This window comes from Fusarium odoratissimum (genome assembly GCF_000260195.1).
Source record: "Fusarium odoratissimum NRRL 54006 unplaced genomic scaffold supercont1.2, whole genome shotgun sequence".
Classification (NCBI taxonomy): domain Eukaryota; kingdom Fungi; phylum Ascomycota; class Sordariomycetes; order Hypocreales; family Nectriaceae; genus Fusarium; species Fusarium odoratissimum.
This window is the reverse complement of record NW_022158688.1, coordinates 160397-173307: the sequence shown is the minus strand read 5'-3', so window position 1 is coordinate 173307 and position 12911 is coordinate 160397. Positions and strand designations below refer to the sequence as shown.

The 12911-nt window shown below is 48.4% G+C and overlaps 7 protein-coding genes across 7 annotated transcripts; 2 read left to right on the top strand and 5 right to left on the bottom strand.

Moving 5' to 3' along the window:
- Positions 1–67: 67 nt before the first annotated feature.
- On the bottom strand, positions 68–1891 carry FOIG_01640 (uncharacterized protein; the record flags this gene model as incomplete). The annotated part of the gene is made up of 5 exons (XM_031198612.1): positions 68–103; positions 169–1109; positions 1160–1461; positions 1510–1662; positions 1719–1891. 5 exons carry the CDS (start codon positions 1889–1891, stop codon positions 68–70), a joined length of 1605 nt encoding a protein of 534 aa, XP_031070649.1.
- A 552-nt stretch (positions 1892–2443) lies between these two features.
- Positions 2444–4196, bottom strand: FOIG_01639 (uncharacterized protein; the record flags this gene model as incomplete). The annotated part of the gene is made up of 3 exons (XM_031198611.1): positions 2444–3625; positions 3682–4007; positions 4064–4196. 3 exons carry the CDS (start codon positions 4194–4196, stop codon positions 2444–2446), a joined length of 1641 nt encoding a protein of 546 aa, XP_031070648.1.
- Positions 4197–4980: 784 nt separating this feature from the next.
- Positions 4981–5967, bottom strand: FOIG_01638 (uncharacterized protein; the record flags this gene model as incomplete). The annotated part of the gene is made up of 2 exons (XM_031198610.1): positions 4981–5613; positions 5662–5967. 2 exons carry the CDS (start codon positions 5965–5967, stop codon positions 4981–4983), a joined length of 939 nt encoding a protein of 312 aa, XP_031070647.1.
- Positions 5968–6029: 62 nt separating this feature from the next.
- FOIG_01637 (uncharacterized protein) lies at positions 6030–6400 on the bottom strand (the record flags this gene model as incomplete). Its single annotated transcript, XM_031198609.1, has 2 exons — positions 6030–6182; positions 6290–6400. The coding sequence occupies 2 exons, from the start codon at positions 6398–6400 to the stop codon at positions 6030–6032; spliced, it is 264 nt and encodes an 87-aa protein (XP_031070646.1).
- A 512-nt stretch (positions 6401–6912) lies between these two features.
- On the top strand, positions 6913–7957 carry FOIG_01636 (uncharacterized protein; the record flags this gene model as incomplete). The annotated part of the gene is made up of 2 exons (XM_031198608.1): positions 6913–6953; positions 7003–7957. 2 exons carry the CDS (start codon positions 6913–6915, stop codon positions 7955–7957), a joined length of 996 nt encoding a protein of 331 aa, XP_031070645.1.
- Positions 7958–8416: 459 nt separating this feature from the next.
- FOIG_01635 (uncharacterized protein) lies at positions 8417–10611 on the top strand (the record flags this gene model as incomplete). Its single annotated transcript, XM_031198607.1, has 3 exons — positions 8417–9372; positions 9417–10253; positions 10313–10611. The coding sequence occupies 3 exons, from the start codon at positions 8417–8419 to the stop codon at positions 10521–10523; spliced, it is 2004 nt and encodes a 667-aa protein (XP_031070644.1). The 3' UTR covers positions 10524–10611.
- FOIG_01634 (murein transglycosylase) lies at positions 10587–12551 on the bottom strand. The gene is made up of 6 exons (XM_031198606.1): positions 12432–12551; positions 12074–12361; positions 11713–12023; positions 11459–11652; positions 11296–11412; positions 10587–11247 (listed from the first exon to the last, which is right to left on the bottom strand). The coding sequence occupies exons 1-6, from the start codon at positions 12504–12506 to the stop codon at positions 10640–10642; spliced, it is 1593 nt and encodes a 530-aa protein (XP_031070643.1). The 5' UTR covers positions 12507–12551; the 3' UTR covers positions 10587–10639.
- Positions 12552–12911: the final 360 nt, after the last annotated feature.

Genomic DNA, 12911 nt, shown 5'->3' with positions numbered 1-12911 from the left:
CCTCGTCTGCAAGCTCTGGTCAAAGAACTGGCGATTTGTGGAAAAGTCTGGCATGTTTCCCAAGGTATTAGGTAAAGAACTTGTGCCGAGGTCCGGAGAGAAACTTCGTCCATTAAAGTTGCTGATATCGTTCGGGTAACCCAAAGCTGGATCAACCGGGAGACCTACAGACATATCTCGCACGTTGGGCCATAGCCTTTGTGATACATCTCGGTGCAGAGCTTCAAAGACGGAGACATAGCTTTTAGCATCCGGGAGTTGTCGTGCGACGCTATTCAATAGCTCTTGGCAACGGAGCAGACCTTGATAAGATGCGCGCATGTCTTCCTGAGTAATCTTCTTGGATACAGATATGCAGTACATGACCGACAACCCAGCCGTGAAGAGCATATGGAAGTAGCTTCGTGTATGTGTCATCATCTCTCGTTTCTGACATATGATGTGATATCTCTCAATAGTCTCCAGCGCAGATCCGAGAAAGACTGTCAAGATCTCTTTTGATGGAGATCCATTGACTTTTGGGACTAGATCAATTGCGCGACGGAGGACAGATAATCTCTCGCGGGCAATTAGCAAGTCATACCACTCTTGTGTTTCGTAGAGACAACTCGGCTCTTGTATGATGGGATTTCTGTTTCTCCAGTCTTTCAATTCCCTTAACAGGTTCGTCATGACAACATGGACGTGACCCGCGAGTAAGTGCTTCGACCTGGTATTGGAGATCTTCCGCCGCAGCTTGGAGAACTCGGTCTGTATATGTGACGATATCTGTCTCAGCCGCACAGAGATGAAGAAGACGGTCATTTCATTCTGCACATTAGGCTCGCGAGTAAAGTTCAAGGAATCGAGGCTTTGAACATCCTGACTGGCGGCTTCGAGTTCCTCGTCGCTAACTTCAACTGGAAACTTTGTCTCGATATCCGCGTCGTCGATCAAAAATGGACGATCCAGAGTTGTTGAGCTGTACCGATCGATCAAATAGAATTGCCAGAATATTCTCCTTCTGAGCTGTGTTTGTAGTAGATCGCCTCGGATATCGGTACCATTATGGAGCCCAAGTTCAATACAGAGGCGTCCGCAAAGCCGAACAACGTCCCAAATGGAAGTGCCTGTCATTCAATCAGCATGGTACTGATGGTCGAGGTCAGGCTTTACGTACCAATGGGATGGTAGATGCCAAATCTACATATCAGCAATAAGTCCTGAACAGAATCTAGGCCCCGAGTCAGAAATTCGGCACCCAGGTGTTGTAGAGCTGCATTATAGTATGCTTCTGGATGGCGATGGTGTAGCTTGTTGCGGTAAGGCAGAACTGCCCCAATGGCACAAATCATGAAAGCTCTGAACAGGTCATGGCTAGTTGCTTTCGTGGAAGTGCCCTGACCATTGAAGAGGCGTTGATGCAGTGCCCAGACACTTCTACGGAGGAGAAATGGGTTTTGTATGTGCGCCCAACTCAAGCTGCAGTACCATTAGTTGATGACTAGAGATTAGGTACGTTTAACTGACTATTTGTCGAACAACATCTGTGTCTCTACTGCGGATGGCAAAGAGCATGGGGCTATCGAGACTTCATCGGTACCGGGCGCATCTGCCAGTGTTCTCAGCAACGTGGCATGCGACTTTCTCCAATTTGCGTCTGAGAATAGGTGTGCGATGAAGCTATCGACATATGTTAACTGAATCAATCCAAGCTTATTATCATCATGGACGCATACCTCAAGCTGGCTCCCTCGCGTGTAGCGGGTGATGACGCTGCTATGGATCTCACAGTATGCCTGTCATCTGGACTCGAGGTATCCACGGTGCCTGGGTCGGCGACTGTGACCGACTCAAGTTCTTGAAGCCTGTTGTGCAATTCTTGCTCTTTTCGCTCAAGCTCGTCGATCATGCTGTGTTGTAATTATCTGTCAGAATAGGCAAGACGAGGCATGGTGAGATACCCACGCTCTCGACAACTGGCCACCATTGTCGGAGTCAGTGAACGAGACGAGACATTCCAGGCCATTGCGTGTGCAAAGAGAGCACTTTGGCCTATTATTGTCACACTGGGATTTTCCAGTCAGTAATTTGTATGAAGAATAGTACTGTTACTAAGCCCGACCTTTGTCTTTTTCTGTGCGCAAGATTGACACGCTGGAAGTCTTGGGAGACGCGACATCCTCTTCCCTACGTGATTGGTTGGAGCGAGATCTGGAGGTGTTGGACGACAAGTCTGGGGGGCGGCTTGGTATAAATGCTCCAATAATGAGAAGCCTACGGAAATAGAGGGGAGCTATCACGTGCTTTGCCCCGCAAGTTGTTCGCCAGAATAGGAATAGGTTAAGTTTGACATTTCGTAAGACATGTATTTTTGCTGAAGCCAAGAGACCTTATTTACAACACCATCAACATAAAGCATAACTATAATCATTTAATCTTGCAAACTCTTCCTTTTCAACGCTTAGTATCTGTTCTCGACATGTTTCGAGACCACAGACTCCTGATCCTTCATCTCAGGCTCAATAATCTCCCGTGCTGCAGGCTTCAGATCATCAGCAGTAGGGTAGGCAATCTTATGCACCGTGTACCAGGATCTCTCAAACAACTTGTCCATGCTCTCCAACGATCGACCAGAGGTCTCAGGCATAGCAAAGTAGACATAAACAAGAGAGATAGTGCAAATGCTAAGGAAGAACATGAAAGCGCCATAACGTTGGGTCGCTGCCAAGAGAGAAGGCATAGCTCGTGAGCAGCCAAAGTACATGGCCCAATGAACAGCCATGAGGATGGACACGTTGATAGAACGAATTCTCAGAGGGAAGACTTCGGCCGAGACAAGGTAAGGGATGGAGAACCAGCCGATGGACCAAGCGATGGCGTGGATGTAGATGGCCGCAATGGCTGCGCGACTAGCTGCCATGGCAGACGAGCTAGCCTCAATCTTCTCGGGAGTCCAGCCATTGGTGACTTTGAGGTAAGCACCGACAAAAGCCAGAGTGAAGATCTGCATGGTAATGCCAGTCATGAGAGATCGACGTCGGCCGATGAAGTCGATGACAAACACGGAGAAGATGAGAACAGAAACAAATTTCAAGATGGCGTAGCACCCAGTTGCCAGGAAGCGAGCTTCAGTGCCCTCAATACCAAGATAGCCAAAAATAGTAGGGCTATACTGAGTGATGGCATTGGCACCGGACCACTGTCCAAAGACGTGGCAAGCAAACATGAGAACAAAGCGTCGTCTGTTGGAGAGATCTGTGAAGGTCTCCTTAATCAAGTCCCAAGTATTGGCACCAGAAACAATTTCAATCTCATGGTTCAACTGACTCTCGATACCTTGAAACTCAGATTGAACATAAGGATGATCTTCTGGAAGCCCTCGGAAGCGAGACAAAGTAGCAAGCGCCTCTGTTCTCTTGTTCTGGCTGAGCAAGAAACGGGGAGTCTCCGGAGTGAAGAATGTTCCGACGCCCCAGATGAGGGCGGGAATGAGCTGGAGTGCGGTAGGGAGCTGCCATTGGAGGTTTGTTCCGGCGTGGTACTTGGTGACACCGTAGTTGAAGAAGAAGCCGAAGACGACGCCGAGCTGTTGACAGCAGGTGTATTGGAGGGTTAAGAGACCGCGGATAGGCTGGGGCGAAATCTGAACAGAGTTACTCGTCAATTGGAGATGCTACAGAGTAAGAAGGAAAGTCATACCTCTGCGATGTAGACCGAAGGCAAGACAGTTGTCGCGCCGATGCCAATACCAGAAATGACACGAGTGGCATAAAGGGCTCCAAGGTTTCCATTGCTAAATGTCTGACCAAAGATACCAGCCATGTAGACAACAGTGAAGAACTGAAAGGTACGCGTTCGTCCCAGACGCTGGGTAAGCCAAACACAACCCAAACATCCAAAGACTGCACCAGCCGTAGCGATAGCCACGATCCAGCCTTTGGTGTTTGCGTATTGATGATCGGTCTGTTTATCGATTCCGAAACGCTCTTTGAAAACCTCCATGATGACGAGGGAGGCGATGTTTCCTATTCAAGTGCCAAGTGATTAGTTGGGGTTGGCAGCGGATGGATGTCAGACTAACCTTCATCGAAACCCTTGGCGACACCAGAGAAACTCCAAATGCAGGTACAAAAGAGAAGATACCAGTTGAAGATCTCCTTGGGACTATCTTTGATGGCCCGTCTCGTGGCCTTGATCATATTCGGTCTTGCCATTGTGAATTGTGATTATTGCCACGGGTGAAGGTAGGAGAATGAGAGGGATGCAGACAAGAGCTTGAAGCTGAGGAAAGAAGATCGTGTAGAGGAGAAAAGGGGGTGCAATATATCCTGCCCAGCCTGGCGGAAAACCTTCCCCAGAGAGTCAACGGGGGTCGCCGACTCCAAACGGTAGAAGCGTGGAGAAAAATGCAACGCTCACGTCGCGGAGAAAAAGGCGGGGATGATCTTGGTTCCCCGAGATCCAAACTTCCCCAGAACTTGGGGTGGGCCCGTTGTTTAGCGTGGAGTCAAAGTGTTGTTGTCGGAGCATGTCCTAGTGCCATCGGGCTGGACCCGGCACAGGTTTCGGAGCGTAGATTTGAGAAGTTGCTGACGAAGCTGAGGTACCCCTCGTCACAAGTCAACGATTGTGCTACATCGGGAAAAGCCCTGGAGAAAGGCCGCAGCTTGACGGAGCAGGTTGAGTTAGTGGATTTTGGTCCGCGTTGTCGGAGATAATTTTGCGTCCATGAAGTCTTAGGCGGACTGGCAGAGATTTGCAGTGATGACGGTGTGAGACCAACGCGTTAAGCCCCCGCGAAGTGTGAAGATGACCGCCGGTATACTGATTTGAACTTGAAGCTGTGACTGGAGAAACAATAATGAAATCATGAGGGAATCATCTATCTGATGTCTCTGCGCCTATTTGGGTCGATTATACAAGAGCTATGGCTATCAAGTCGCGTTATGGTAGTCGCAAGCAAGGTATTAGCCGGTCCAAGTTCAAATTAATCATTGTTTACTGCTCTTTGTGTTGTTTCAGTGACGACGCAGCCACCGCTCCCCGGCAATGCCACTCCACTGTCTGAATATTCCCCTCCAAACTATCAGTAATATACAAGGTCTTATGCTCCGGTCCTCCAAAACAGCAATTTGTCAGATTGATTCCAGGCGATCCACTGACAATTCGAGCCTTGGGTACCCCATGTGTATCCACTACAAAGATTGAACCAAGACTTGGATGACAGATGAACAAACTGCCTTGTTCGTCGAGGGCAAGACCATCAGGACCCGCGTTGCCGAAAGACTGGAAGAAAACGCCGGCTTTGGAGGTAGTGCCATCTGCGTGTAGGGGTAGGCGCCAGACTTGGTTTGCCCGTGTCATGGCGACGTAGAGGAAGCGCTCGTCTCGTGAGAGGACGAGACCATTGGGTGAGGGACCATTGTCAAGCAGAGTGTCAAGTCTCCCATCAGGCGATAAACGGTAGACGCGACCAGTTGGATCTGTCATGCCGGTTTGGCCTTGGTCGGTGAAGTAAAGGTTGCCCCTTGAGTCAACGATTAAGTCGTTCGGGCCCTTGAATCGCTCGAGATTCTTTCTCGTCAACTTTGGACCAATCTTGCCTGTCTCAGGATTAAATGACAATATGCCCTATTGTAATCAGCATCACTCATAAATTCAGGCACAAGTTGTGCATACCTGCTTGTAGTCCGCCACCAACAAATCCCCGTTGGCTGTCCCCACGAGCCCATTCGGCTCGCCATCCCAAGTGCACGCAACAGTAACATTCTTCTCGCTATCAATCTTGAGAATGCGACCGTACGGAATGTCCACGACATAGAGATTCCCAGTGCTGTCGACGACTGGACCTTCGAGAAAGATGTGCTGGAACGACCCCGCAAAGCCCCCGCGCCATTCCGACTCTTGGCCTAAGCAGCGCTTGTCGTTTGGGATGCGCAGATAAACCTCTGCTTTGATCACGGGTGGCGGTGGATAAAAGTTCATTTTGTTGGAGGTTATGTATAGCTTGACCCAAGATGACGGCCGTGAGATGCCGTTGGAATATTTTATAGGCTTGGTGTCGAGCCGTTTTGGGGTAAGCTGTTTGCGCGGAGGAACTCCGATGGGTCTGGTGCTGTGGCTTGGAGATTAGTCAGGCTCGAATCTACATTGGAGATCCGATCACCTAACGCAGCGGCATCACCAATGTCCTCTGAGGTCTGTTTCAATATAATGGAGCTAGTCAATACTCCAGTCATTACTATTGCACATGATCGCGTACATCTGCTCCGAACTTGACTGCAACTTGTAAGGCAAGCGAGCTCACCGGGTTTAGGTTACTCATGACTCCCGTGATCTTGCTGTAGTTACTTGATCGATTGCTGCCCATAAGCTTAAGCTTTAGGCTGCTAAAACATATGACGAGAACACGATACATTATCTTGCTGAATCTCGTCCATGGCCCAAGCCCAATTGTAAAGTTCCTGTGTCTAAATTGTATCGTCTAACATGCCCAAACAGATAAACCTTTCCATCTTGTTAAATCTGTCTCTGTTAACTTTATAAAACCTGGTTATAAATCGGGACATAATAGAGCTATCTATAAGCTTTATGGGGTGGAATAACCAAAGTTTAGTTTAAAGTTATACGTATTCCTTTTTGATCTTTATCATCAAGGTTCATATATGAAAGTTAATAGTTTCACGCAATACAATATCAGTTTTTTGCACTAGATATTACCTGCTTCTAAAATTCAAATAATATACATCAGCTCTATAATAAAGATAAAGTCTTCAAAGGTTACTTTAAAAAACTTCGTAACAACTCAACCACAGCCAACCTTATAAGTATTCTTGGTATATAAGAAGCTGTCGCAACCTTCCCCCCAAAGCTCCATTGTTATACAGCAGTCCACTACACCATGTAATGTCGAGAAGCAGGAGATCCAAGATGACCGGTAAACATGGTATTCCAGCACTACCACTGAGATGGTAAGTCCCATCTACAGCAAGCGTTGGACTACATATTAACAGACAGCAGTCTACGGGTGTCGAGAAAGATACTTGGTCCACGACGGCGACCCGATACCTCGGAAGCCATTGCTCACCGCCCTGAAGTAACGCGTAGATCCAAATTACAGCTCAATGCCCCCTGGAACCTCGCACGGATCTCCCAAGGCCATGCCAGAAATGACGGTTTGCGCCGATACCGCTACGATGCAACCGCGGGCTCCGGCACATATGTCTACGTGGTTGACTCTGGCATCAATTTCTCACATGCCGAATTCTCTGGACGAGCTTTCCGGGGAGCAAACTTCGTCTTAGGGTCACCAGATGACGATGAATCCGACCATGGCACTCATATCGCAGGAATTATCGGAGGGAAGACGTATGGTGTGGCTAAGAATTGCACCATGATTTCGGTCAAGGTGGTAAGCAAAAGCGGCAGAAGTAACATGCTATGGATCCGGCAGGGCATATATTGGGCTACTAATGACGCCATTGCGAAAGGTATTGCTGACAGGAGCGTCATCAACGTATCTGCAGGAGGTCTGTACAATGCCAGTGTCAACTTTGCGGTAAAGAATGCTACTGATGCTGGGATCACGGTGGTTGTTGCAGCAGGGAACCACGCCACCTTCGCCGGTGCCTTCTCCCCTGCCTCAGCCGATACTGCCATCACAGTCGCTGCAAGTGGCCCCGATGACTGCCGTGCTCCTTTCTCCAACTACGGCCCCTGTGTTGATATGTTCGCTCCAGGTGCTCACATCGCTAGCGCCTGGAACTACGTTGATAATGGAATTAAGTATGAATCTGGCACGAGCGCGGCAGCGGCGCATGTTACTGGTCTAGCCGCGTACTTTATTTCCAGCGAGAACCTAAGGGGATTTAAGGCTGTGAGGGAGCGGATTCTCGGCGCGAGTTTAAACGGGGTAATTACAGATACGCGTTACAGCAGTAACCGCCTTGCATATAACGACAACCGTGTGTCTTAAGAAGAGCCCTGCTTTATAGTTTCACGACGGCTGAGTCTAGAACAGCCCTGGCAGAGACGTCAATGAATAAGGATAAAGGCATCATACTTATTTGCAATAACTTCATCTAAGCTTTTGCCACTTCCCTATCACAGATACAATCGCAGCAGCCTTGGACCTGGTCCATAACCTTGTTACATCATCCCCATTACACCCGTGAGTCATATCTTTTCTCATATCCTGACCAGCAAGAACAACCATATCAATCAGCGTTGGTTATCACACACAATAACTTCTTTCTCATTGCCACTGATTCAAATAAGGACTTATATGCTCTGTAACTTACATAGTAGTCGTTGGCGGAGACTGCTAACCCTTCTGGTTCTCTGCCAGCTCTGACCGCCTGCTCAATCCTCGCCACCACCAGATCCAGACTCTTGAACTCTTGCCCTATCAACATCAGCTTCCTCCCCCATCAGAATGTCATACAATCAATTCCCCCATCGTAGACGAGTGATACAAGCATGCGTAAACTGCCGTATGCGCAAGACACGCTGTGACGCTGCTCAACCAAGATGCGGCCTCTGCGCTTCACAAAATGTTGATTGCGTCTATCGAGATGCGAAACAACCCAAGATTGACTATAACACTCAAGTCCTCCTGGAGCGGATGCAACTGCTCGAGGATCGCATCCTTTTGTCAACTTCATCATCGCAGGCTCAGAGAGCTCCGCCAGAAGCGTCACCTATGAGCCATCATGATCCACAGCCCGACAACTTGCATGACTCAACCACTGAGGGCCGAGAGCCCGTCTTTGAAGTTCAAATACCTCTTTCGCATACGGCCAACGCCAATCACGTTTTCTCATGGAGCTTGGTCCAGACGCTTCTGTCAGAGAACAGCACAGATCAACAGGACTTGCCGAGCTATGCAGATGCAACTGAAGTCTTCTTTCAAGAGCAGCAGAACAGCAAACATCCCTCAACAACTTCGCAGCCTCTTTCCTCGTGGAAGCTCTACGATAGCTCATACTTTAGCTCGTCTCGTGACGATAGTATAGCACGACTGCACGACTTGATTCACCTCTATTTTACAAAAGTCAACATTTTCTTCCCTCTGCTGTCAAAGAGCAATATTCTCAATATCTTCGAGATGGTAACAGCGAGAGAGGTCTATGGAAATGATGAGACACCAATGGTCGATATGCCGCAATACGGCCTGCTTCTTGTGGTTCTTTGCCTGGCATTACTGAGTTCGAGTGGGCAGTCTGACATATGCATCGAAAAGAACCGTAGATACAGTCAACCCTTCTCAAACAGCTCAAACATTCCTGAGGAGCAGCTGAGAAGCGAACTATGGTGCAAAGCAAGGTTGATACTGGGTTACGTCTCCACTGATATGTCATTAGAAGCGGCTCAGGCCAATATGCTTGCAAGGTGAGCCGTCATCCCACACCTCATAGAAATAACTGACGATTTAGCATCTACATGGGTGCGTCGGGTGCAGTAGCAGAAGCCTTTCACTGGGCGCACGCAACGGCTGTCAAGTGCGAGAGTATGGCCCGATTACAAGCAAAGAATGAGAGTATCTCTGATGGCTTCCGCCGCTTGTACTGGATATCCTTCATATACGAATGTGATTTCATATCTGAGATATCAATTGTGTCACCATCTGGTATAGCAAGATATGAAGACAAAATCCCATACCCAGCATTTACTGCTGAAAACCACCCTATCTCGCCATCCGTACCAGAGTCATCAGAAGCACACTCGATAAGGAGCCAGGAAGAGCTCGTCGCGTTTCAAATAACCACAAACTCAGCCATCAGACGCTTTCTGAACACTGTTAACAGTGTTGTTTACGATGACAAGGAGCAGTTCCGGACAAGACGATCAAACTACGCATCTTGGCTGCTCAGAATATCGGAAGATCTCTGGTCGCATCACTCTGCCATATACCGCAACCTACCCGAGTTCCTCCTTAGCAACCCGTCTCAAGATGTCCCAATGACAGGGGCTGATACAAGCTCTCCTGCAAGTCTCCAATCGCCAACAGCGCGTATTCAGGGCATCCCAGTCGGCAATAACTCATGGAACATCTTGAGACTCAAGGGGAGATACTATGCAGGCCAATACATTATACACAGGCCTTTCATCGAGTTCATTGTTCTCAATATCGACAACTTCGAATCACATCCTTGCAAAGACGCAGTTCTTAAACGATCCAAGTCTTGTTTGGATGGATGCACGGGGTTTATCAAGGTATTTGATGTTCAGACGGTAAATAGTTTGACATGTTTGTTCCCCACTGGGATGGTGTGAGTGATCCTACCGCTATTGTTTTGGCTATTACTAACCATGTCCTTCTTTTCTCAAGTACCTTTACTATGACTATCATCCTGATGGTTGCGACGATCTTTCCGATATTCAAGGATCTACTGCCCGACGATGTGGAGGATGTAATTCTGGGTGGAAAGATGAATCTCGCTCGATTCAGCCAGAGTGTGGCAGAGTTTTCATGGCATATCGAAATACTAGAGAGGCTTGATGTGGCTCGGAGAAATAGAATAGTAAGACACGAGGAATGATAAATGACTACTCGACTTGCATTCCCATGTCTAAGCTGACTTTGTATACGGATATCGATATTACTTGCTTTTTGTATTATACTAAAACTGGCTACATGGTATGTCTAATGGCAAGCCTATGCTGCGACAGGTACAGGTTGGGCTTGCGGGTGTTGTTGTTTCTTCAGCTCAGCTTTCAGCTTCTCCTCCGGCGACAGCTCAAAGATGCCAACACCTGAGACAGATGCCTCCTTAGAGGCCACATCACTTGCGGTACCTTCTGATTCAATGACTTTTCCTTCCAGCCTCCTGTCACCGGCCTTCATGGGCGCATATGTCTTCAGAAGTTCATTCAACTGTTCTCTCTGCATGCAATTCTCATACTTCCAGCTTGCAGCGAGTTCGTCCAGTTCCTCAAAGCTCTTGTCCTTGAAGTAGTCTGCCCACTCAGGGATCATATACTCGGCCATGGTAATTCCTCGGATGCCTCGGAAGACATGCATGTGCATGCGCCATTGCCAAGGGTACTTCTTGGAGTATTGTGTAGGGACGTTATCTTCAAACCACTGGTGTAGTGGACCGAAGAGGCCGTCTTGGAGATGTGCATCGTCGTAAGCCCATGAGTCGACAGCGAGATCACGTTTCTTCTTGATGATGGGTCCGAGAAGCTTGAGCCAAGCAGAGTCTGGGGAGACATGGGTCATGCCCATGACGTTGACGTCTTTGTATGCCCAGATCGACCATGCTGAGCTGTGTTAGTGCTATTGATGGAATGAATTTTCGGGTGACCTACCAATGCTCTCAGAAGTGTAAATAGCCATCTGTCGATCCAGCATATTGTATCGCTCTTGGTTCTGGACTTCCCAGTCTGGGTTGTACTCCTTTCGTTCGTAGATGGGACCGAATTCACCTGCAGAGGTCAGCTTAGGTCATCAAAAGGGCCCAACGAAACTTACCATTCCAGATTGGCACGTTGTGCTTATTCATGAACTCCACCTTGCGATCGTACATTCTACGAATGTAGCTCTCCTGTTCTTTTGTACCTTGGAATCTACCGATTCTGTTCGGGAACCCAAAACCACAGTAGTCATGGATGGCGTATACCGAGTTGTCCCATACTCTGTCGAAGCCTGTGAAGTCCATGCTGAATCTGTGTCGAGGCTGTCGTCAGTACGTCTGCAGAAGATTGACTCAAGTGGATGGTGCTCACGTGTTGCCTTCCAAGAATAGGATGTGGTCAGGATCAACATTCCTGATTGCTGGCACGATACGGTCGTAGAATGCCAACAGGCGACTCCACTCAGAGTCAGCAGGCTCGTTCATGGGATTGTAACCAGCAACCCATGGATTTCCCTTATATCTTCGGGCAATGTGTTCCCACAGGTTGATCGCTCGGTCTTGGAAGTGTTTGTGGTCCCAAAAGGCGGCGTATCCGGTCGGGTTGTCGCAGTGCCAATCCTGGTTTTGTCCACCAGGTAGGGCGTGAAGGTCGAGGATAGTGTAGATACCATATTTGGCGCACTACGATTTTACGTTAGCAGCTGGCGATAAGTAGAGTTCTTGCGACTTACGAGATTGATGACTCGGTCAACATGCTTGAAACCCTCTTCCTTGATGACAAATGGGTTCATGTCATCTTCAAAGTGTCTGTAATTGAGACATAATCGCAGGCAGTTGAAGTTCAATGAAGCAAGGAATTCAGCATCCTTTTCACCGAAGAAATATTCGAGGAACTTGTCGAAGAAGAAGTCGTGCTTCTCTTGGCCAAGCACCTTGAGGAGCGCTGCTCGGATCTGATGTTCTCGTCCAGGGAAGCCATTCATGAAGTTCTCCATAAGCATCCAGCCGCCGAGGGCAGTCTGTGATCACGGTGTCAATATGTTGCCATTTCAATACATCATGACAGCGAGCATGGGTACGAGGACTTACACCGCGCAAGAGTACTGCATCGCCGTTTGCGTCGACAATGCGATCAGAGTCTGTCTTTAGTATTCCGGTAGTCATGATTGAAGTCAGCAGCCGGTGAATTGGTCAACAATCGTGCAAACAATCCAGAAACGGGCGCGCATGGACTTCTCCTAAATACCCCATGGTATATACTCCCCCGGAGTATGTCCACTTTGCACATCTCATGATCATACCAATGATGTTAGCTCATGAGGACACCATGGATTACCGAGGATAAACAAACTTCTCTTGAGCATCAACATACCTCGCGGGGGAGTGAATTCCTTGCCCCGAAATCAAGTTGGAGAGGAGGCGAGCCAATCATAGCGCTTCGGGGCAGCTAAATTCTAACCCCGATATTCTCAAAGTGGAACGCGAGTCGTGAAATACGTAGGGGCAACGATTTAGCTCCCCCGAGACGCCATGATTGGTCCATCTCGATCCTCCGTCTCCGCAGCATCT

Coding starts and splice junctions, on each gene's coding strand:
- FOIG_01634 (XM_031198606.1), bottom strand. CDS start 12,506: ATGACTACCGGAATACTAAAGACAGACTCTGATCGCATTGTCGACGCA. Junction 12,362..12,431: donor ATGCAGTACTCTTGCGCGGT/GTAAGTCCTCGT, acceptor CCGTGATCACAG/ACTGCCCTCGGCGGCTGGAT. Junction 12,024..12,073: donor TTGACCGAGTCATCAATCTC/GTAAGTCGCAAG, acceptor GTAAAATCGTAG/TGCGCCAAATATGGTATCTA.